This window comes from Rhineura floridana, chromosome 2 (assembly GCF_030035675.1).
Source record: "Rhineura floridana isolate rRhiFlo1 chromosome 2, rRhiFlo1.hap2, whole genome shotgun sequence".
Lineage (NCBI taxonomy): Eukaryota > Metazoa > Chordata > Lepidosauria > Squamata > Rhineuridae > Rhineura > Rhineura floridana.
Genome location: NC_084481.1, coordinates 567,462 through 592,452, shown reverse-complemented (window position 1 = coordinate 592,452; position 24,991 = coordinate 567,462). Strand labels below are relative to the sequence as shown.

At 41.3% G+C, this 24,991-nt stretch overlaps 1 protein-coding gene across 1 annotated transcript; it reads left to right on the top strand.

Annotated features, from left to right (window-relative positions):
• The first annotated feature begins 3,323 nt into the window (after nt 1-3,323).
• On the top strand, nt 3,324-24,796 carry SPATS1 (spermatogenesis associated serine rich 1). The gene is given in 5 exon segments (XM_061607499.1): nt 3,324-3,363; nt 4,232-4,393; nt 12,486-12,612; nt 19,220-19,282; nt 24,652-24,796. Coding segments are annotated over 5 exon segments (537 nt in total).
• Nucleotides 24,797-24,991: the final 195 nt, after the last annotated feature.

Here is a 24,991-nt window from a genome sequence, read left to right as displayed (position 1 = left end):
ACTCCTCCAAATTCTGGACACCAAAAATGAAAAGGCCCGCCCTCTTGTGTTTATCTAATGGTCACAAGAAAATGGAGAAGTGCTTTAGCAACACAATGATGCTCTTGGGAGATTCATAATAGACTCTCTCTGGTCTTAGGTCATTTGTGGCTTGAACAGTCAAAACCAACACCTTGAACTGAGCTTGAAAACATATAGGCAGCCTGTGAAGCTGGTATTTCTTCTTCTTCCCAGTATTTATAGACCGCTTTTCACCATAAATGATCACAAAGTGGTTTACAGAACAATCAATAAAATAATACAACAATCAAATAATATGGTGTTCAAAACAAAAACACATGTTTTTATTCTTTGGCATCATGCTATGGAAAACACAGCAATAGATTATCAGTGTGACATGGTCTGATCTGCTGACTCAAAACCATTCTGAAGTTTCTGGACCATGTTCAAGGGAAATCCCATTAGCAATGGTGGCTAATGTTTTTTGGCCAAAGGGCTGCATTCACCCTTGGCCATTCCTACAAGGGCCACATGCCAATAGTGGATGTAGCCATCTCACACTTTTGTACTCTATGATGTATACACACAATGTATAGAGGGAACGTACAACACATAGCCCCCCCTTCTTCAATTGATCTGTACAGTGTTTAGGGTTTTTTTGCCACCACTGCCAAAATTGGTGGAATCATGAGAGTAGGGAGAAACCTTTGCTTGCGGGCTGCAACAGACCTCCCAGAATGGGGGTTAGCCAGCCCAGGTCTACAGTCTGGTCCAATTTCTCTAGGAAAAGCCACTTCACACTAAAGTGGTAAAAGGGATTATTGATCACCACCACTACCAGAGCAGTACCCATAAGCTGTGGAACTCTTGTTTCATATGGAGTACAGTTTCATCACATAATAAATCCCCCAACCAGAAGTACCTCATCAAATTGCAGAGAGCTGAGCTGGGCTGGACCAAATACTGATGACACCACAATCCACGTCTCCAGATGGCCTTCATCAGTGGTTTCATGTGGTATTTATTGAACAGCATGGGTTGGAACAGCAAACCACCCATTTAGACTTACCCTCTAGGTAGGACTGAATCCATGTAAAATGGTTCCTGTCATCCTGGCCTAGAAGGATACTATAGTTAAACAATCACTGAGAAATCCAGGAGAATTAATAGGGTTGTGCTCAATCCACATGGGTGACAAAGACAGTTTCTGGACTGGAATCTAGATGGGAAAAGATCTAAGTAGCCAGTTTCATCCAAGAAAATCTGGATCTGGTGTAGGCCTGCTGATGTTTGCATAGATATTAGCCCAATTCCCATCAAGATTCATGTGCCTGATTTCATCCCGGTAGCCCATATAGTCATGTCCATTTGGTGGTATGTAAACAGAAAGCTTCAGCTGCTTCCATGTAAGAGGAAACATGTAGCCTTCTAATTTGAAGTACAACTTTTGTTTGCAACTGGACAATCCAGGGTAAATGTGGTGTGCTAATGTATGCTTCCACAAAGTTATGTTTTCTTCCTGCATGATACATCAAGAAGCTGCCATGTCAGAAATAGTTTTCATGCATTTGGCATGGTCCTAAACATCTTCAGCTGTCTTCAAAGAGAAGTTAACTATCATGTATTACTCGTTGCCTTCCAGAGCTAAGCAACACCACAAGAAAATCTACTGAGCCTCAGGAACAAGACCAAACATTAGCATCCCTCCAGCATAATGACAGTCAAGATAATCTAGCTACATCCAGTAAGACCTCCAAAGAACCAGATTCTTCTGAGTATGTTTCAGATTTATAATTATTAATCCAGTATTGCTTCATTCTTATGACAGTAGGTGATCCTCTTCTTCCATTTTGTTTTTATCAGGCATGATCCTCACTTGAAATTAAATTCCTCATCACCAGCCTCTCCTAACCATGACCAATTTGTTAACGTCAGACTGCAGAAGAATTTCTCTCGTGAGTAAAGTTGAATAAATATTCACATAGAAATACTAGCAGTTTTATTGTATACATCTCTCAGTTTAATCTTGCTCCAAATCATACTAATAGTATTCCGGTGCTGAGTTATATGTAACTAAAATGAGACTATTTAGAAACAAGAGTGAAGTATCAAGTATTTTCAGGGGAACCCCAAGGTTTGGAGGAATAGGAGGAAATCTTTGGGGGTGGGAGGAGAATGCCTATTAGGCCAAAAAAGAAACCCTAAATCCCCAAACAGCCATTAAGGACTGAGCATGCTCAGTGACTACAAAATGTTGACCATTGGGAGGACAGAAAACGGGAAGGGGAAATGGAGCAACCTGAAGGAAAGAAAAGTTAGCTGGTTAGAATCCTGATCAAGAGCACAAGAGCACTCAACCCTGTAACATTTTGTTGGGGGTGCCACTAGTTCATTATATTGAACAATGTCCAGATTAGAGACCCTTTGATTTTTTTGCTATAGGAATCTTTCTTGTGTCATCACTGCCACCTTTCTGTTACTCATAACAGTGGAGGAAGTAACTGTGGGATCATCTGCTTGCTGCATCTGCTTCTACCAGTACCACCATCCTCTTCTGAAACCAGGTTGCATTTGTCATTTGAAATACTGGCTCTACAGCAGCCAAAGTAAAATAGAAGTACTCTGGAATCTTATACGGGCAAGCTTCTGGATTTCATAAAGCCATTTGTTCTTCCAGCAGAAGAGAGCAGTGCTACAATGTCTGAAACTGAACTGGCAAAGGGGATAGCAGTACAATCCTATACATGTCTACTCAGAAGCAAGCCTCATTGAGTTCAATGGGATTTACTCCCAGATAAGTGTGAATAGGACTGAACCATTACTTTATCTATTTTGGCCCACTATTACTTTATATATTTTGGCTTTTTGCTAGGATAGGATCTGTTTGTTGGTGCCTGTTCAATAGCATTCTGTTGAACTGGCAGGCGGTTTCATTTTGAGTTTGTTATTTTTCGTTATTCTTTGTTTTTACCATTCCAATATTTCCCCTCCTGAAAAATGATATTGTTAACAATGTTTTCTTTTCAGAAAGGAAAGGAAAATGGCTTTTCCTCTTCCAGTGCCCAACCACCTAATCCCCCTGCTTCCCCCCTGCTACCCCTTCTCCTTCTCCTCTTTCCAAATGGTTTTGGATCCTTCCCCCAGCCCTGGGAGAAAGCGAATGATCACTTTTAGGCAAAGCAAACACACATGCTGGTTGGTTTCACCTTAGCAAAGCAAAGGCACAGGCTGAGCAAATCAAAGAGCAGGCTGATCAAGCAAAGACTTGTGCTGCAAAGCAAACACACAGGCTGGTCAATTTCACATTAGTAAAGCAAAGACACATGCTTGCCAGTTTCAAGTTAGCAACCCAGAGGCAGGCTAGTAAGTTTCACATTGGCAAAGTTTGATGTGGTTCTTTTGTTAAGTCCAGTGTCAGAAAAGCCGGAGAAGCTTGCAGCATTCAGGATGGGTCTGCAAAGATAGCAAACCTGCAGACTATTGGGAAGTCCAGTGCCAAGTTCGATTTTAGTGAAATTCTCACCCATCCCTAGTCTTGACTTAATATTTTGCTCAACTGTTTGCTATGAACTGGTGAAGCTCACTGCTCTGGAATGGGTCAAATTGTACTTCACAAGAGCTGTTGAAGCTTCCAGTGCATTTCTGCATGGAGTTACACTGGTGTAACTTTGCCATGCTGCAAACTCCTTGCAGTTCTCAACCTTTGTCAGTTAGTACTGGCTGGATTTAAGGTCTCAGGCAGAACCCTCATTTGAATAGGCTATGCTCAGCTTTCTGCTGTCTTAGCACCTACACCATCTCCAGGAAGTAAACTTGCTAGTGCAGCTGGACTGTCCAGAGACCACAAAGAAGAACAATTTGCTTGCCTATAACTTATCATAGATGAGTGGTCATCTGTGCAAACACACAGCCCACCCTTCTTCTCCAGTGCAGGCAATACTATGCCTGTTGACTGCCACATGTTTTTTTTGTAGAATCACTGTGTCAGTCAAAACTTTCATCTAAGGGGTTAGAGGAGTAATGTGTTACTTTTCTGCTTCCTTAGATTTCTCTACACCATAAGGGCAGCTTTTAGGTAGATTTCTAATGAGAATGTAGGTCCTTGTCTACTCTCCGTGGTTCAAAAGATGAGGTTTCCAAGCACTCTGTTATTTGACACTATATTTGATGTGAATGAGAAGGACTTGGAAGGAAAGCGCAGCCTTTCTTATGTTTTCTTTCTTTTCTTTAGGAGATAATGAGAATTCAGACATAGAATGGACATTTTACCCAAGTTCTGGTAATCATACTTATTATACAGGAAAAAAGTGCATCTTTGACGGTGTACATCTCCGAAACAAAACTACAACATCTGAAAAGACATTGGAAATGTGCATCAGAAAGAAGAAATATGGTAACAGCCCCAAACCTCTTCATTCTTAATCTTAATATCTTAAAGGAACTTTTGGTACTCAGAACTGTGAAGCTGAACCACAAATATTTGAGTGTTTTATTTCTATTTCTATTTTTCAAAGGAATGGAAAATCAGGGATGGCTAACTTTTTCCAGGCCAAGGGCTACATTGAGGTCAACCCTCTGGGAGCCATCTGTCAAACTGGGTATATCTAAGATGTAAAAATGGTATTCGGGTTTTTTTTAAAGGACAAACTTGGAGTAAAGGGGAGTCAGAAAAACATTTCTAGGGTATTTTCTAAGTTAAAAAGCTCCAAATGTATCCTGTCCTCATAAGGAAGTTGCTCCATCCCCTTGATCATTCTGGTTGCCCATTTCTGAATGTTTTCTAGCTCTGCAATATTCTTCTTGAGATGAAGCAAGCAGAACTATATATACTATTCCACCTATGGTCTCACCATACATTTATATAATGTTATGATGATATTAGCATAGCTCAGTTTTGAAACAATTTGAAGCATCTTTCTCCAAAAACATATTTTTAAATCAGCAATAAAGATAAGCACAATTTATGCTGGCATTACCACATTGTGCCCAAGATCTTTTTAACTGGAAATCCTGTGGATTGAGCCTACAGCCTTGTACATGCTGTCTTGCTGGGCAGATATTTTTAGATGGTGAATTTTGTTGAGCATGCCTCTATTTTTTATAGAGAGACTAAGAGACTAGGGATGGCTGAGGATTCTACTAAATTAGACGCTGACACCGATATCAATAGTTTACATGTTTGCTATCTCTGACAGACCAATCCTGAATGCTCCAAGCATCTGTTCCTGACACTGGATTTTTTATAAGGTTAAGTGAAAATGACAAGTCTGTCTTTCAGGCTGTTTTTGCTTTGCTGTTTGCTAACACTCTGTGAAATTGACTAGCCTGCTTTTTGCTTTCTCCCATGGTGGTGAGGAGGGATCAAATATAGAGCCAAAGGGGCAGGAAGAAAGGAGTAAGAGAGAAAGAAAGAGAATGGCAAAAGAGAGGCTGGGAAAACATCTCAGGACTCAAGGCTGATTCCTCAGATATTTCTCTGTCCCCTTCATCCTGGCCTCCCAAGGTGTGTGTGCATGTGCAAAAGGGCTCTCAATCAAAGGAGGAGGTGGTGACAAAATGTGTGAAAGAGGAGGAAAAGAGAGAATGTATGGCAAACAAAAGAGAGGCTGCAGAAACAATGGGACTATTGCTCTTGTAAAGGCTGATTCCTCAGATGTGTCTCTCTCCCTCCCTCCCTATGTGTGTGTATGTCTAAAAGGGCTCTTGGTCAAAGGAGGAGGAGGAGGAAGCAAAGGGCGGGAGAAAAGAGATAGATACAACAAGACTGATAGCCAGAGCCAGTGCATTCAACAATGCAATATGATACATGCCTGCTCAGAAGTAAGCCCCACTGAGTTCAATGGGACTAATTTCCAAGTAAGTGTGCATAGCTGCAGTTGGTTAGACTTCTCTCTCCTCCCCCTCTCCATATTGTTGCTAGCACTGCAGGGAGGGGTTTTGGACTCTCCCTCCCTCCCTCTCTGTGTTTTGTGTGTGTGGGGAAGTGAAAAGGGAAAAAAGTTTTGGCAAAGGGAAGAAAGTTTTGCTTAGAATGTAGCCTCTTCTCTTCTTATCCCCCTCTCTCTGTGTATATGTGTGTGTTAAAGCACTCTCAATCAAAGAAGGAGGAGGCAATTGGGTGAGTGAGCAGGTAGCCACTTTCCTTTGTTAGAAAATGATAAAAACATTGTTATTATTCAAGAGAAAGAAAATCAAACCAGGAATAGCAAATATAGTGATAAACAATGAAATAAATGAACACGGAAAGGAACTGCCTGTCAGTTTGACGGAATGTAATCTAAACGGCAACAAACAGTAGATCTATTTAGTCAATAAACAGTAAGTCAAACCAATGTCTTTTAAGCCTCAATTTGCAGTCCACTGATTGATAAAAAGTCCATCTTTCCACAGACTTATCAAACTGAAAATTCTCATTTGTGAACTAAATGTGAACTAAAGGCTTGATAGGAGTGCCAGCCATGTCAGCTGGGAAATCCTCCAGAGCATTCAGGAACACATCACATTTCATAAGTCTCTGAGGGCAGACTATGTCAATGCCCCCCACCCCCGCAGAGTAGAATAGCCACATTCAGTTCAAACCTCACCAGGGAATGGTCCATCCATGACAATGGACTCACAATGAGCCCCCCAATCATAGAATAACAGAGTTGGAAGAGGCCTATAAGTCAAGTCCAACCCCCTGCTCAATGCAGGAATCCAATTTAAAGCATACCCAACTGGTGGCTGTCCAGCTGTCTCTTGAATGCCTCCAGTGTTGGAGAGCCCACCACCTCCCTAGGTAATTGGTTCCATTGCCGTACTGCTCTAACAGTTAGGAACTTGTTCCTGATGTTCAGCCTGATTATCAGCTGGGATGATCGTGAAGAGATCTCGGCCCTCCTCTGTGTGGCAACCTTTCATGTACTTGAAGAGTGCTATCATATCTCCCCTCAGTCTTCTCTTCTCCACGCTAAAGGTGCCCAGTTCTTTCAGTTTCTCCTCAGAGGGCTTTGTTTCCAGTCCCCTGATCATCCTTGTTGCCCTCCTCTGAACCTGTTCCAGTTTGTCTGCATCCTTCTTAAACTGTGGTGTCAATGGAGTATTACCAATCTACTCTGCAGCAAGGACCAGGGTGAGGGTATATACAGTGACATGAGTTTGGCCATTGATGTACTGAGAGAGCTCCATGGCCCATGAAGCTCCATCTGAGGCAGATTTAGCATGGATTTTGAAGTCCCCCAACACCACTGTGAAAAGATTCCCTAACACCAAATCCAGCTTGTTTAGGGAGGTTGTAGTTCAGCAGGGTGGATGGTACACAAACAACTTTCTGCATTCTGTCTCTCTGGTCTAGTGCCATAAACGGTCCCTTGAACCCAGACACAGTGCACATTTTCTTCTGCTGAGGGAGATGTACTCAGGTGGATACAGCTGGGATAGCATCGTGCCGCCGAACTCATCCATCCCCTTGGTCCCCTCATCCATAATCAAACTGTGGATTATATGTTTTGTTTTGGACAGACCTGGCATTTAATAATCCTCCAGTCCCCTTTGTCTCCCGCCCAGAAAGCATACAGTTTCATGCTGGATTGGACTCTCACACCAGGGGCATCAAACTACCTTCCATTAACACACACCACTCCAGAGCACCTCCATCTTCTCACCTGGAAATGGCCTAGAGAAAAAGACAACAATCTCCTCAGAGGAAAAAACAAACAATTGCTACCACACATAAAACTCTGCCCTATAAAAAAATTTAAAAGCCTTCACCCTTGTGGCACCCAAAGGACATGACTCAAAGGGGAAATTTACCTTTGGTGTCATCCCATCATGGTTGCCTCCAACAGTGGTACTGCCAGCAATCCCCGGCAGGCTTGGCTTACATCCTCCTCTTCCTCACTGCAAGGTGCCCTGGGCAACTGCAGCGATTCAGGAAGACAGAGTGCCGCCCGTGCCGCCCCAGTGGGGCCTAGTCCTGATGTTACCTCTCTCCCCAAAACAGCCTCTTGGAGACAGCTGCTTTCTGCAAGGGGATAGGGGGGCCTGCTGTTAAACTTTGTACCTCTTCCCTGTCTCAGCTAACTGCTTCCCTCCCATTCACCTCCTTCTGCAGCCAGCTGCTATGTCTCATTCCAGATAACATTCAGCAAAATATCTAAGGCTGCCATTCTACACACACTTTCCTAACTCTTGAGTAGTAAACATGCATAGGAGGATTATACTGTAAGGGCAACAGAGACTGGGGGCTCATCCAGACGACTGCAAAATGTGTGACATGCCCGCTATGTGTGTTTATTATTTTTCAGTAGTCCAAATGACGTCTCGCGCTGTTACGCATTTTCGCGGGTTAAATCCGCTCCTTGCAATACCGGCAAAAATGCGATTTGCTGTTTAAAATTGGGAATCATCCGCTGTGCCTTCAGGAGGTAGGATGCAATACCGCGGACTTTACAGCTGATGGGTGGTTCTTGGACGTTTCCCCTTGCCCCTTCTCATTCCAGCCAATCACATATCTGCACTTTTGCGCATGTGCGAGAATAAGCCTGGGAAAATTGAACCAATCATCGCAATGGTGGGGTGTTTGAGGGGAGGCTGCAACTACTGTGCAGATGCATTTTATTTTTTGCCAGCCTGCAAACTGGGCGGCCGCTCTGGGTGAGATCTGCAATGCACAGCAAGCGAGAAAGGGGCTGCTGGTCGGTTTCACACCTGCCTCCGGAAAGCTTTGTCAATTTCATTCTACTTGCTGGGGTTTTTGTTCCAAATCATTTCGCAGGAAGGAAAGGGAGAAGGAGGGGTGTGTGAATGAAATTGACAAAGTTTTCCAGAGGCAGGCGTGAAACCGACCAGCAGCCCCTTTCTTGTTTGTATTTGCGATATTACGCTTAAACGAATGTATGCTTTTCTGCCTTTATGAATATTTAAGGAGATACACACGCTGGCAATTGCACTTATTTCTCCAAAAAAAGCAAGAAACTGTCAACCCCCCTCCTTCTCCCTTTCCTTCCCACAGCAAAATGATTTGAAGCAAAAACCCCAGCGAGTGGAATGAAATTGACAAAGCTTTTCCCCTCCTTCTCCCTTTCCTTTCGCAGCGAGAACTCCTTTACAGCCATATTGTGCTTCGTTGCAAAGGGGGAGAGGAGCATACGTCATTTTTTTGCTGACCAACTGGTTGATAGGGGGAGGTTTTAGAGGCGGAGCTTGGAAAAAGCGAAAAGAATATAGGGGTCTTACCGCTGCGTGTGCGGGTGCAAAAAAGCATTTTTTTTAATTGGGAAAGAGCGAACTAAAAGGCAAAGTGAGGACTATCAGATGACAAACCGAATATGGAAACGGTGGATTATCCCGCTCTGTTTGGATAAGCCCTGAGAAATCGGGATTAAAGGAGTTATCCCACTCTGTCAGCCAGGTGGTTAGAGGAGGGGCTGTGATTGCATAACAAAGCTCAGCCTGGCCTTACACCAAGGGTTGTTTGAGAATACACAACAGGAACTCTAGCTCCTCACCCCCAGCAATGCAGTCTGCTCAATTACTTCTCCCTCCTGGATGTCAGATGCTTCCTTTTTCCCCTCGGTGGATTGCCAGTGGTCTGTTGGCACCTTGAAGAGTATGTCAGTAGCTGCAAAATGTGTGCAGCCTTTGTTAGCTCAAGAGTTGTAACTAAACTGTAGAAGAGCTACAGAGATGATAATATATCGAACTATTGCCTTAATATCCCATGCACGTAAAGTAATGCTCAAGATTCTACAACAAAGGCTCTTACCATACATGGAGCCAGAAATGCCAGACGTCTAAGCTGGATTTACAAAGGGAAGAGGTACCAGAGATCATATCCATACATTGGATAATGGAACAGACCAAGAATTTCAGAAGGAAATCACCCTGTGCTTTATAGATTACAGCAAAGCCTTTGACTGGGTAGATCATGGAATGCTTTAAAAGAAATGGGAGTCCCACAGCATCTGATTGTCCTGATGTACAACCTATACTCTGCACAAGAGGCTACTGTAAGGACAGAATGTGGAGAAACCGATTGGTTCCCCATCGGAAAGGGTGTGAGACGGGTGTATTTTATCACCATATTTGTTCAATCTATACACAGAACATATCATATGGAAAGCAAGATTAGACCAAGATGAAGGAGGTGTGAAAATTGGAGGGAGAAATATCTATAATTTAAGATATGCAGACGATACCATACTACTAGCAGAAACCAGTAATGATTTGAAACAAATGCTGATGAAAGTTAAAGAGGAAAGCACAAAAGCAGGACTACAGCTGAACTTCAAAAAGACTAAAGTAATGACAACAGAAGGTTTATGTAACTTTAAAGTAGGCAGCAAGGAGATTGAATTTATCAAGGATTATACAGCCACAAGAGTGGCAGTATACTATAGCCAGCGTGGATTTTTCACATTCCGCAATGTTAAATGGAAAATACCCCCGCACGCCATTCTGATGCTTTCCATAAGCTCATTTCAAAACAAAACCTTACAAAACTTATAGTTCTGAACTCAGAAACACTTGCTTAACAACCCTGTAAATTTTCATGGTGATACACAAAACAGTCAGAGAGAATCGAGAGTTCAAAGTCTAAAAAGAGAGGAAAAAACGTGCTCAGAGGCACGTTACCAAATTCTTCCAAGGTCCACAGCAAGTGGATTGGACTGTGAAAGACCAACCCAGATTGTGTTTGCATTTTGACAACTTTGTAGGGCAGTCCAATATCTCAGAGAGGAGGTCTGGTCTCCTGCTCCCCTGGTGCATTCACTATAGTTGCCCAATTTCCCTGCTTTTTAAAGTTTGATAGAAATATCTGTTGGCTATAGGTACGTTCTTAAACCTCAAGGTTTTTTTGCCTATTAGTGAATTATCAATACCTCGGCACAGTCATTAAGCAAAATGGAGACAACAGTCAAGAAATCAGAAGAAGGCTAGGACTGGGGAGGGCAGCTGTGAGAGAACTAGAAAAGGTCCTTAAATACAAAGATGTATCACTGAACACTAAAGTCAGGATCATTCAGACCATGGTATTCCTGATCTCTATGTATGGATGTGAAAGTTGGACAGTGAAAAAAGCAGATAAGAGAAAATTCAACGCATTTGAAATGTGGTGTTGGAGGAGAGCTTTGTGCATACCATGGACTGCAAAAAAGAGAAATCATTGGGTGTTAGAACAAATTAAACCAGAACTATCACTAGAAGCTAAAATGATGAAACTGAGCTTATCATACTTTGGACACATAATGAGAAGACATGATTCATTAGAAAAGACAATAATGCTGGGAAAAACAGAAGGGAGTAGAAAAAGAGGAAGGCCAAACAAGAGATGGATTGATTCCATGAAGGAAGCCACAGCCTGAACTTACAAGATCTGAACAGGGTGGTTCATGACAGATGCTCTTGGAGGTTGCTGATTCATAGTGTCACCATAAGTCATAATCTACTTGAAGGCACATAACGAAAACAAAAAAAAACCCATTATCAGGAAGGAATTATTCCTCAAGATTAAATAAAATGATTTTTCTTGTGTTGTGAATAATGATGTAAAATAATAGTAACAACAACAACAACAATAATGAAGTAGAATTTAGGCTGCAACCCTACTTATCTAGAAGTAAGTCCAATTGAACTCAGTGGGGATTACTTCTGAGTAAACATGTACAGAATTGCACAGTCATTCTGAAAGGATAGGCATGTACTAACCAGAATGGTAAGAGCATGTACTTTACCTCTGATTTATTGTGTATTTTAAATGTGGATCTTTATATTTTAATGTTTGGATAATTTGCCAAAGTGCCAATGTGACAGACCTCCAGAGAAGTTAATGTTAGTGGAATGAAACCAACGTTAAAATTGACCTCATTTTGTTAATGATGTTATAAACTTTGCTGACTTAAAAAAATGTACTGGTGAAAGCTGCTGGTATTTGCGTAGAAGGCATCTAGTCCTCACAAAAGGCAAATGTGTATGACCTGTGGCAGAATCTGCGGTTGCATTTTATTGGAGTGGATTTCTCCCTCCTCCTTATTAGAGACATCTCCCAGTGCTGTTCTCTGAAGTGAGCCCTGTAACTAGGGCACAGCACCACCAGCTCCCATCTCATCGAGCCAATCTATGAGGATACCAGGGGAACAGTATTGAGAGATCAAGTGAGAGCAACAGGATTGCACTCCTCCTCAAAGGTTGACCAAGGCTGATTCTATCTCAAAATAATGCCTGAACCCAGACTGAAATGGGTAAAAAATGGTAGCTTTTCAAAAGTCTTAACTATATCTAGTACTGCAAATGACTGTTTAAATTTTAAGAAAGTAATTTTAGATTTATATTAGCATACAGATATTTTCAAATTAATGTAATGTATATGCATGCAACCTCTATATATTGTGAGAAGAATGCTTGCTCAGCACAAATGAATTGATCCTTTTCTACTGTTCAAATGTTGTAAAGTATATTTTTGATACAGTTGCCTTGTTTAGTTGTGTCTTTGTTTGATATCACAGTGACTGAAGTTGCCTCCAGAAATGGCATTCCACTGGTGACACTCGGTGACCACCCATACATTTGTCCAGAGCAAAGTACAGACTTTCACAAAATGGGATCAACCCTGCCTCCAGTGAATTTTGGGAGGCAAGTTCTTAAGCTTTAGGTGCTACCACCTGTTCTCAGATGCAACTGTTTACATCTCTTGAGTTAGTATAAAACCCTTAGCTATAACTTCATGAAACCTGAAGGTGTGGATTGTATGGAAACATGGTGAAACATCGTTTGTGTGCATGGCCACATTTCCCAGTGTTCTTCTTACCTGACTTGCAGCCGTAGCAACATGCTAGACAGCAGAGGGAAGAGAACAGCACTGAAGATATATTAGATGAACGAAAGATGGGCTTTGGGGAGAGTGAGGCAGGTAAACAGACAGTCAGAAAAGCTGGTGGAAGGGGAAAACAACAAAACACTATGATAAGAGTCAGCATGAAATTCTCAAGACCAACTCATGACAGACTAGGGATGGGATCTAGTTGTTGGTGCATGTTTGATTGCATTCTGTTGAACTGGCAGGCAGTTCCATTCGGGTTAGTTATTTTTCTGCTATCCTTTGTTTTTACCATTTGATTACCCCCTCCCTAAAAGTAAAGCCATGGGTTGAAAAGCAAACACACAGGCTGGTTAGTTTCACCTTAGCAAAGCAAAGGCACAGGCTGAGCAAGGCAAAGACTCAAGCTGCAAAGCAAAGAGCAGACTCATCAAAGAAAAGACATGGGCTGCAAAGCAAGACACAGGATTGTCAGTTCGACGTTAACAAAGTGAACACACAGGCTGTCAGTTTCAGGTTAGCAAAGCAAAGAGGCAGGCTGGTAAGCTTCATATTAACAAAGCAAAGTTCAATTCTTTTTTTAAAAAAAATCCGACATCAGAAAAACTTGCAGCATTCCAGATTGGTCCACAAAGATAGCAAACCTGTAGACTATCATGGAATCTGATGCCAAATTCAGTTTTAGTGAAATTCTTGCCCACCCCTATGCCAGACTGACCTTGTCTTCTTTGTTGATAGAGTGACTAGCCTGGTGGTTCTGGGAAAAGCTGTGGATGTACTATATTTTTATTTTTGCAGTGTTTTTAATAAGGGACCCCATGATACCCCATCATATTCTTGTCAGCAAGCTGGTTAAACGCAGATTAGATGATACTACTGTTAAGTGGATCATCAATGGCTCTTCATGAAGAAGTGGTGTGCCGCAGGGTTCTGTCCTGAATAGGGATGAGGAAGAAATGCAATTTGTTTGCATTTGAATATGGATCTTTCAAATCTGCACATTCTGAAATAATATGAGAGCCAAAACACAGCCGGCCTTCAAAATTCACACTTATACAAATTTTGCAGTGCAGTTGTCGAACCAGCCAATGTTTACAAAAATATATATATTAGGGGACAGTGTGCATAAAAATGAATATATTAGTGAAAATAATATAGAAAAGTGCATTATAAGGAGAAATTGCTTGCAAAAATGTATGTTAGTCAAAATAGCAGACAAAAATGTGTTTATTAGGAGAAATTCACAGTAAAATGCAGAAGAATTTTCATGATTTTAAAAAATCATAAGTTGCTTCAGAAATGTAGAGAACAGAATTTAAGATTGGAAAAATGAGAATCTGAGAGAACCGAAATTGACAGATGGTTCAATCCCCAGTCCTGATCCCAGTCTTAACATCTTTATAAATGACTTCGAGAAGGCATGGAGAGAATGCTCATTCAATTTGCAGTTAACACAAACTGCCATTAAAGACAGAAACAGGATCAAGATTAAAAATTTGGCCCAAACGAACAAAGAGTGTCAATAGAACAAATGTAAAATTCTGTATTGAGATAGGAAGAATCAGATGCACAAATACAGAATGAATCATAGAATAGTAGAGTTGGAAGAGTCCTATAAAGAAGAACTAGAGAACTTAAGAATGCCTGGTGGATAAAGAAAGCTCAAGAAATCCAGCATTTTGCAGATGCTCATGATGCACGGGGCTTTTTTAATGCCACAAAGGCCATCTATGGACCTACAAATTATGGTACAAATCCCTTACATTAAATAGACGGTACCAAACCTCTCAAGGACAAAGAGTCTATTGCACTGCGTTGGAAAGACCATTACCACGACCTGCTTAATCGTAACTCTATTGTGGCTGATGAGGTCTTCTCGCAAATCCCGCAACAACAAATTAGAGATGAGCTTGCAGTATCCCTTAATTTGGATGAAGTCAGTAAAGCCATTAATCAAATGAAGAATAACAAAGCTAGTGGACCTGATGGGATTCCTGCTGAAGTTTTAAAGAAGGTGGGCCTGAACTTACACAACAACTTCATAAGCTTATCGAAAAAATCTGGATGAGGGAGGAGATCCCGGAAGACTTTAGGGATGCCACAATTATCACTTTTTGCAAAAAGGGCGATAGAACAGATTGTGGGAACTACCGAGGCATCTCTCTTCTTGCTACCGCAGGTAAAATCCTTGCAAGGATCCTCGCAAATCGCCTCCTACCTATCTCAGAAGACATCCTCCCTGAATCCCAAAATGGTTTCCGCCCTTCCAGGGGGACAGTGGACATGATCTTCACTGCACGACAGCTTCAAGAAAAATGCAGGGAGCAAAACCAACCTCTGTATATGGCGTTTATTGATCTGACTAAGGCCTTTGATACTGTAAATCGAACTGCTCTCTGGACCATCCTTCTGAAAATTGGGTGCCCTGATAAATTTATGAATATTTTGCGACTCCTCCATGACAACATAACAGCAACAATTTTGGATAACAATGGCTCTCAAAGTGATCCATTCAAAGTGGGATCAGGCATCAAACAGGGATGTGTTATTGCTCCATTGTCTGCATCCTTCTTGAAGTGCAGAGACCAGAACTGGATGCAGTATTCAAGATGAGGCCTAACCAGTGCTGAATAGAGGGGAACTAATACTTCACGCAATTTGGAAACTGTACTTCTGTTAGTGCAGCCTAATATAGCATTTGCCTTTTTTGCAGCCACATCACACTGTTGGCTCATATTCAGCTTGTGATCAACGACAATTCCAAGATCCTTCTCACATGTCATACTGCTGAGCCAAGTATCCCCCATCTTATAACTGTGCATTTGGTTTCTTTTTCCTAGGTGTAGAACTTTGCATTTATCTCTGTTGAATTTCATTCTGTTGTTTTCAGCCCAATGCTCCAGCCTATCAAGGTCCCTTTGAATTTTGTTTCTGTCTTCCATGGTATTAGCTATGCCCCCCAACTTTGTATCATCTGCAAATTTGATAAGCATGCTTTGTACCTCCTCATCCAAGTCATTAATAAAAATGTTGAAGAGCACTGGGCCCAGGACCGAGCCCTGAGGTACCCCACTCATTACTTCCTCCCAGTTTGAGAAGGAACCACTGATAAGCACTCTTTGGGTGCGATTCTGGAGCCAACTGTGGATCCATCTGATAGTTGTTTCATCCAGCCCACATTTAGCTAGCTTGCTAATCAGAAATCATGGGGCACTTTGTCAAAAGCTTTGCTGAAGCTGAGATATATTATGTCCACAGCATTCCCACAGTCTACAAGGGAGGTTACCCGATCAAAAAATGAGATGAGATTAGTTTGGCAGGATTTGTGTTTCATAAATCCATGTTGGCTCCTAGTAATTACTGCATCGCTTTCAAGGTGCTTACAGATTGACTGCTTTATAATCTGCTCCAGAATTTTTCCAGTGCTTCAACCCTGTCGGGACAGTATACAAATCAGCCCAATTTGGGTTGTGATTTGTACTAATCTAGTGCACACCCCTAAGTTCTACCCAATTGCAATTTCCAATGTATGGTGAGGTGATATTTTGTCCCCAGATAACATTTGTGTCTATGGTGTAGAGGTGTGCTAAATTTTCCATTAAATAACATTTTCAATAGCTGAGGATCAGATTTTAATGTAGCGAATTTCTGCTACTGTTTGTGAAAACACTTTTTAAAAAAAATCTGCCTCTAAACATTGTAAGAATGATTCAGTATTTCCTTTAGAAATGTCCTTCAAAGTATCAATATTTTAAAGGAAATATCGCTATTTCCTTCAAAATATTGACATTTCCTTTAAAAATGTCTACATTAACATCGATATTTTTCCGAGTGGAAAAAATTGGATCAGTAAAAGCCGCAGGTAGTGGATAAAAAACAAACTCAAATGGATGCTAGCCTAGGTTGATGGGATGCTCTCAAACTGGCCAACAGATGCCATACCTGCTGTGGTATCCTGAGACATGTGCTTGACAATAGGCAGACAGACAGAGCCATAAAACACTTCTTCAGAGGAGGCAGATTTTTTCTGTGCAGTAAACGTTTGAGCCTCCCACAGCATATTCAGTAAACACAATTTCTGTTCCTTTAATAACATATGGTTTTTGTTTTCAATTACAAACAACAAAAACAATATTTTAAAATAAAAATGTTATGAAAATATTTTAAATGGTCTCAAAAAAACTTTATTACAACTAATTGATTGGGGTAGTAATACACCCCAATGGCAAAATTCAACGCATTTCTGGAAAATTTTATGCCCCAGGTGGTTTTTTGTTTTGAGACCGAAAATGGTAAATTTGGTGATGTTGTATGGGTGAAAATTTGTGATAATGTCCTAGAAAGTCTACCCTGTAGGTCTACTTATGAGTAAATTGCACAATGAAAACTGCTCTGGGATGGGTTTTTACCCACAAAATTGATGAACTTTAAATCCTGTTTTCCTGACAGTGAAATGGTTTTACAAGTTTTTAAATGGTGTCAGTCAGGAAAATTTTGTCTAAAATGTTTGCAGAATGGCTTCTAAAAATGCATCTTACTCTGCTGAATAGGTGAGATTGGGAAAAGAGATTAACATAGGGTATTATTCCATGTCACCCCAATCTCTGAGCGGTGCGACACTTACAGGGCTGCCAGCGCTTAGCCAGGGCTTGGTTTGCTTGGAATGAAGGTTAGCAGAGACTGTGGTGTCTTATTTATTTATTTATTTATTTATTTATTTATTTATTAAACTTGTATACCGCCCAACAGCAGAAGCTCTCTGGGCGGTTTACAATAACTAAAACAAACAAATACAATTTAAAATACATCTTTTAAAAACAATTTAAAACAATTTAAAAATTTAAAACAATATAGAACACATGCTAAAATGCCTGGGAGAAGAGGAAAGTCTTGACCTGGCGTCAAAAAGATAACAGTGTTGGCGCCACGCGCACCTCATCAAGAACATCATTCCATAATTTGGGGGCCACCACTGAGAAGGCCCTCTCCCTTGTTGCCATTCTCCGAGCTTCCCTCGGAGTAGGCACCCGGAGGAGGGCCTTTGATCTTGAGTGTAGTGTACGGGTGGGTTCGTATTGGGAGAGGCGTTCCATCAGGTATTGTGGTCCCAAGCCGTGTAAGGCTTTATAGGTCAATACCAGTACCTTGAATCAAGCTCAGAAACATAAAGGCAGCCAGTGCAAGCAGGCCAGAATCGGTTTTATATGTTCAGACCATCTGGTCCCTGTTACCAATCTGTTACCATGTTATAGAATACATGGTTTTTATTTACACATATTCACAACCTGAGTAGAAGATGGAAGCGTTCTCAGCATTAACAGTCCAATGGATCTTGTTTTTCCATCAGGCTCATGAGGCACCCCAAAGTCATGGTGCAGAGAGCAGGCCTCTCTGTGTGCCTTCCTAGTTCCCAGCTTCTCCCAGATCAAACTAAAAAACCAAGCCTCTCTTTGGATCCAGGATGGGGACGAGGAGGAGGACCTCTCTCCAGAAAGTGTTCCAATAGCGACAGGATCTCATTTGCTATATTCTTACATATGCTAATAGTGGCCACTTGACAAACCCATTAGCTCACAGGCTAGCTAAACAAAGGAAACTAGTCTGGCCAGTGGAGCATGTTTCTTCCCCTGCAGATTCAAAACAGGCTGGAAAGGAGATTAATAGAAATCATCTATCTTAACCTTCAGACTCATATCTGTTAGTCTCTTCTGGCAAGAAGACTGTTGAAAACTACTTGATTAGTGATTGTGAAAGGTGAAGAGAAACATCTTGGTTAAACACTTCTAGAAGGAGTCTGATGATAAAGGAGGGATGGCAGAGCTTTATAGTGAAAAGAGACAATTAATTTTCTAGGTGCTGCGCAACTCAGTTTGCTTGGAACATGCATGCCTGGCTTCATGCAATGGAGCGTCTCTTGAAGTCTCTTCAGGCAAAACCCCAAACCTTCCTTCTTAGGTATAGGCTATCATAGTGAAAAATTGGTTTTTAAAGGGCACTTCTTAAGAGCTTAAGAGCTATGGGCTTCCAGATATCTCTTAATACTAATGTTAATAAACTACTGATTTTGCTATAATGAGTTTTATGGTTGCTAGGATTTATTTTACGTTATTGTTTGCTATTTTCAATAGAAACTTGCTTGAACAAAAGCAAAATGCCATAAATTTAAATAGAGAAATTTCCAGGCTTTCCAAAGATCGGAGGCAATTTTTTACCATTGTACTCCTTTTATTTCCATGAAAAAAGTCCCATTTCTCTCATATAGAATGGAACAAAAAGTGTGTGTTTTATATTGAAAGAACCTTCACATGACTCATCAGAGTTTCACAGTAACTGAATTAGGTGCTACATACACATATATAATCAAATCAGAAAATGATGTGTCTGTTCCTAATGTCCTGATGACTTTTGTTTTCTTTTTAATAGTGCTATGTATATAAAAAAGTCAGATACATTTATTCCACTCCAACATTTGCCGGAACTTCCTTGGTATGTATCTAGTATTTAATATTTGTTCTTCCATGCTATATTTTTATTGTTTTATGCTTCAAAACAGAGTAATCCTACTTTTAGCCAGAGAGCAGCTAAGTGCAATGGAGTACTGGAGCCACCATTGCATCAAAGCCCTGCCACGTACACTGACCAGGGTGGAAGGAGTGTGTGTGTGATTTTCCAGTGAAAAATTTCCAGCTCCAGATTGGCGCAGCAGAAGGGCCCAACCTGAGTATGTCTCAAGGCTTAGGATGCAATGGATGCATGACTGGCCTAATTCTGCCCCTGCCCCACCCCTGTAATGTAATGTTGTGGCTCTTTGCTTCTGATAGCATTGTCAGAGCTCTGCCCCCACCTACCCTGGCAGAGGTGGGGGACCAGGACCTCGCACCAGCATGGACTGGGGGTTAGGAGTGCAAGCAAATTCTGCTAATTTACTCACTAGCATCAATGGGCTTTGAAGTGTTTTACATAGTATTAAAGCAGCCTCCCTGGTGACCTCCAGATGTTTTGGATTCTAACATCCAATGCCAAAGGTCAGGGATGATGGGAATTCTAAACCAAGACATCTGGAGGGCATCATGTTGGAGAGGCCAGTATTAAAATGCAAACACAATAATAAAACTACAATAATCTCCACTATCATATTGCAGCCTGCTTTGAAACTCAGGATCACAGTAAAGAGTTTGAAAAGGGGGGAAATGGAACCCTTGTGCATCATGTTTACATCATCTAAAATAAAAAAGTATTTAAACTAAGTATTTACCTTTTTAATTGCTTTAACAGGGAAGTATCATTCCAAATAAATCCTATGAACCTTTTGTAATTATTTAGTCATTAATATGTACTTGGTGAAATGGATAAAGAATCACAATGTTGTGACAGTTTGTAGAGTTTAGTGATTGCTTCAGGGTGTCAGAAATCACACGGAGACACCCACCATATATAGCATTTGGCCATGTTATCATATTATGCACATTCCAATCTCCAAGCAGTGAAAGACTCCAGGGGTTCCAACACTTAGAGTTTGTTTCCTTGGAATGCAGGCGCCTGGAGACTTAGTGTCTTTATGATTTATGGTTTTATTTACACGTATATACAACCTGAGCATAAGATGGAAGGGGCTTGCAACATTAACACTCCAACAGATCTTGCTTCCCCCTTACGTTTTTAGTGAGGCTTCCTAAAGCAACAGCTTGGGATTCAGCACACAGAGCAGCCAAGCCTCTCTGTGTCTTTTCAGCTTCCCAGCTCCATAACAGACTAAAACACACACAGGCTATCGCCTGGCCCTAGGATGCTTACCCCTTTCTTAAAAGAGCATAACCAGCCAGTTGTTCCTATGGCAACACATCTGCCCTTTACCAAGTCAACAGACATGCAAATTGGGTACTTAAATAGGTCCAACCAGGCTCATTAGCTTAACAAACTGGCTTTGCCAGTTCAGTAGGCTCCCTCTCCTAAAAATTCCATCCTTACAGATAACTGAATTACAGGCTTGGTGAGGGTACCCACAGAAATCATCCATGCCAACCTCCCAATCCTATAACACTAATTTGGGACTTAACATGCCCTTGCTGCTCTGTTTCCCAATGGTTGCGGAACCATAGTAGCATTTAGCTCATCGTAGGGCTTGTCTATGGCAATTAGCAGTAAGAAAAACCTCCCACTGGTACCAGTGGGAGATTCCCCCCTCCCAATTTCTAATTGTCACATAGAAGAAGGGAATGATTTTTGCTGATATCACTGCTAGGATTTTTTTTAAAAAAACGTAAAATGATGCCATTAGTATAACATGCCCTGAATGTACCATCAGAAGCCCTGTTAACACATTGGTTCTCCTTGCATGTAAACAAATACATGAGGGGGAAGCATTGCAAAGCCTATCCTGCCCAGTGTGTCACAATTATTATGTTTAAAGCCCTTCACAAATTTAAGGCAAAGATCTACAGCAGGGAGCCTCCTCTACTCATGGAAGCTCCTTGTGTGCTTTAGGACACGGCACAATCAGGGAGCCTCAATACTGCAGATCTTTGCCCTCTATCTTATGGAAGATCCTAAATGTGATCATGGTAACATGCTGGGAGGGGAGGAGTTGGCTGGAGGGGGAGAGGTTAGCAATTTGTCCTGATCTCTCTCATGCGTTTGTTTGCACACAAGGAAAACAAATGCCATATAAGAATTTAGTGTCAGACTAATCTAGACTGTTCCCACAAAGGCCATTTATTGTGAAATATTCATTCACACTCTTTTTACAGGGCATCTGCATGGTCAGGCTCCTACCTGTAAAAAAGTGGGGGGGGGTTCCTTTGTTTTGTGTTTTACACATTGAAATAGCTGCACAATTCCACAGGTGAAATGCCCTATCATCAGCAATTCTGGCAGTTATGTTCTGTATAAATTTTTATAGCCACTAGGGCTATGCAGGCGCACCCCCCCAATCCGATTTGTGGCTCCGATTTGTGGCTCCGATTTGTAAATACAGATCAGGCCCAATCCAGTCTGGACAGATTCAGACTCGAACTAACCTAATTCAGATCTGAATCCAGATAACAATCCAAATATTACAAATCTCAGGAAATCCCACTGACTTACTTTGCAAAACCAAATGGCCTAAACTTTCTTGTTTTTGGACCTAGAGATATTAAATGTGGAGACTTGGAAGCTGCTATATAAGGGATTAAACTTGCCAAGCTGCAGGTGGATAGGCCTAGGGGTTTTCATGCTAGCCACCTTTAAATTTTAAAATGTCTTAAAATTAAAATGGACAAAATGGCTTTGTTTGTTCACACAGGGACATGTAATTTGTTGACTTGGTAGCCCCCATAGAGGGAATTAATCCTGCCAAATTTCAGTTGGGTAGCTCCAGGGCTTCTCATGCTAGCCACCTTTATATTTTGCTTATTTTTTTAAAAAATCTTAAAAATAAGACTCTGAGTGCTCATACATCACAGTTTTCATGCTCCTTTGTTTCCCCTGTTCCTTTCTTCAAAATTTTGGGAAAAATTGAGGGTTTTTTAAAAATTAGGTTTACAATACTAGACATGAGTGGGTAGCATTAGGCAGACACGAGCTGGCAGCACCATGGAGATAATACCCACCCTGCCCCGGATCTGTCCCCAAAGTTATTCAGTGGGTGGGGCTAAGAGTTTTTGTAAAATTCAAATATGGTTGGGGAAAGGAGACTCTGTGTCTCTTTATCTCCCTGAGCAGGTACAGCCGGCACTGTGAAAGAACTGCTTCATGCCCAGTGCAGGGCACATCTGGAGCGATGGGAGGGAGATTCCTCCTGCTGCCCATACTTGGTCTCGCGGGATCTTCAGCTATCTCAAGTACTCCTACGAGAGTCTGAGCAGGGCAGTCGAGGCCAAGCCTTAGGCCTATGCCCGTATGACACTGGCCTCTTCCTTCACAGGCTGGCTTTCAAGGGAGGACAACATTGGAGCAAACTGTTGAATAGCCACGTAAGAGATTGGTATCAGTTAGGGCCAATTCATGGCCTCATCCCTCCAGAGGGGGCATCTGGGATTGGATATTGTTGTTCACTCCCCCATGCCCTGTCCTGCCCCCCTGATCGCCCCAGATCACTCCGGGATGCAATGCCTGACCAATAGTCATTTGGGACTGTCTGCAGCCGATTCAGAGGAGGCCCAAAAGTCTCCAAAGAGGCCTGATTCACCTTGTGCCTCAGCCAAACACGGAGCACAGACCTAATAACCATACAAGTTGGCTGCTTCTTGTTGTTTAGGGGTAGCAACTGAAAATAATAATAAAACAAATTGTTATTCTTATTGTTATTAATGGGTTGATTAGAGACTGCTTTGAGCTACAGATTTATACAAATCTCTACACATCAGTGGAGGCCCCTCATTAAGGGCAGATGTGGCACTGCCCACCCTAAACCTCCAAACCTATAGCCCAGTGCCCTTTCTCTGTTCTTTATATTCATATTCAATACAGTACCTCACATTTAGAGACACTCTGGGCTTGTTCCTGGACATCTTCTGTTCTGGCCAATCATCTTTGGATAGGAGAGCCAATCACAATCATTGCTATGGTCCCATCCCTGTCTCCAGGGTTAAAATTCTAGCAGGAGGGTCTTAGGGAGGACAGGAGTCCCCTCAGCACCTCCAGGACCTCCATTTGATTTTATTTATCTATATGGTTCCAATAGCTCTTTAAGTTTATAGAACATATTTCTCTCTGCATCAGAACCTTGGCAAATGCTAGTTAGTGTAGTATCACTTGTGTTTTGATGGTTTGAACTTTAACCAGATTGGAACTGGATGGAGCTCCCCCAGCACATTTAATGCTGATTTTGAACCATTGGCTCCATTTTGTGGTGTTCAGAAAGCAATGGGATATTGACTGCATATCTGCATATCAATCCTGGATGTTAGGTCTATTGGTGGTGATAAATGGCTCTGTGATTCTCATTTCACGTCACTCTGACCCAGTCTAACCTGTGTTCACATAGTCTGCCAGAACCCTAAAGGTTTCTTCATAAAGTTGCTTTCATGTAGGAAATTATGTAAACCCCATGTGTGATAAATTAATGTGTTTTGTCACTATGAACAAATAACAGAAAGCCACAGCTGGTGGACACTTTCTGCTGGATTGTAGTAAAATATATATGTTAATCCCATGTGATAAACCTAACGCACAGAAATAACTAGATGTTAGAACTAGAACAGGCAATTTTGTTTAATGTGAAATGACTCTGGGAGACACTTCTTCAAAGATGAACCAGCCACAATAGAATAGAATAGAAAAATAAGAATAGGAAAATTCAAGTCAGGAAGCACAGAAATGTTTGTTCTTGGAGTCTTTATAAATTTGAGAGTACAAAGCAGATAAGGATTTATTTCTTTGTTCTACTTGCTTGATTTTTGTTTCCATAGATTTTAGTTTCCATTTGAGCAGGCTGGATAACTTTGACTCCCTCCTGTGGTGACTAGGACCCCTCACAGCTCATAGTCAGAACATAAAATGGAAAGTATCCCCAAAGAATTCAAGCTGATATAAAGAGAGGTTTAGAAGGAGCAACTAATTTTTGTTTTTAAGACCCTTTTGACTGACCTTGGCTGAATGCATTTCTTTTTGACAGATTATGTATCAGATCTGCACAAAAAGGTTTTTTACAGCTTTAGTGCAAAGCCATTCACATTTTTAAAACCTGTAACTCTTTTGTGGCCTTACTGGGATTCACTTAGGGATCATACGTCAAGGATGTACGGATGTGCCTCAGTCTGTTCTGATGTTCACTCACATTTTCATCTGTTAGTTTCCATCCTGTTCCGCTTTTGTTTGGTATTAACACTGTAATTATCTTTTCATTTTATTTCTCCCCCCCCCATCTACTCCAGCATGCCTTTCTGCATAAAGGAGAAACAGCAAGAATTAGAAAGGGAAAAGATGGAAGTAAAAAACCTGGACATTTGGAAGCCTGCTCCGTCTCTGTTCCATTCTTTATTTACAACTGGACTGACCAGATGATTAACTTTTCAATAATTTTAGAAGTAATCGAAGCTTTTGCTGAAAAGACATTATGTTACATGTCATAAAGTGTCTGGGAATATAGCTGGTAACCATTTTTTTCTGTGAGCAGTTATCCCTATTTGTAGAAACTGCTTATACCATAGATCAGTTTTGAAAAAGAAATTAGATGTTACACATCTTAGCATACGTTGTGTTACTTTCTTGAAA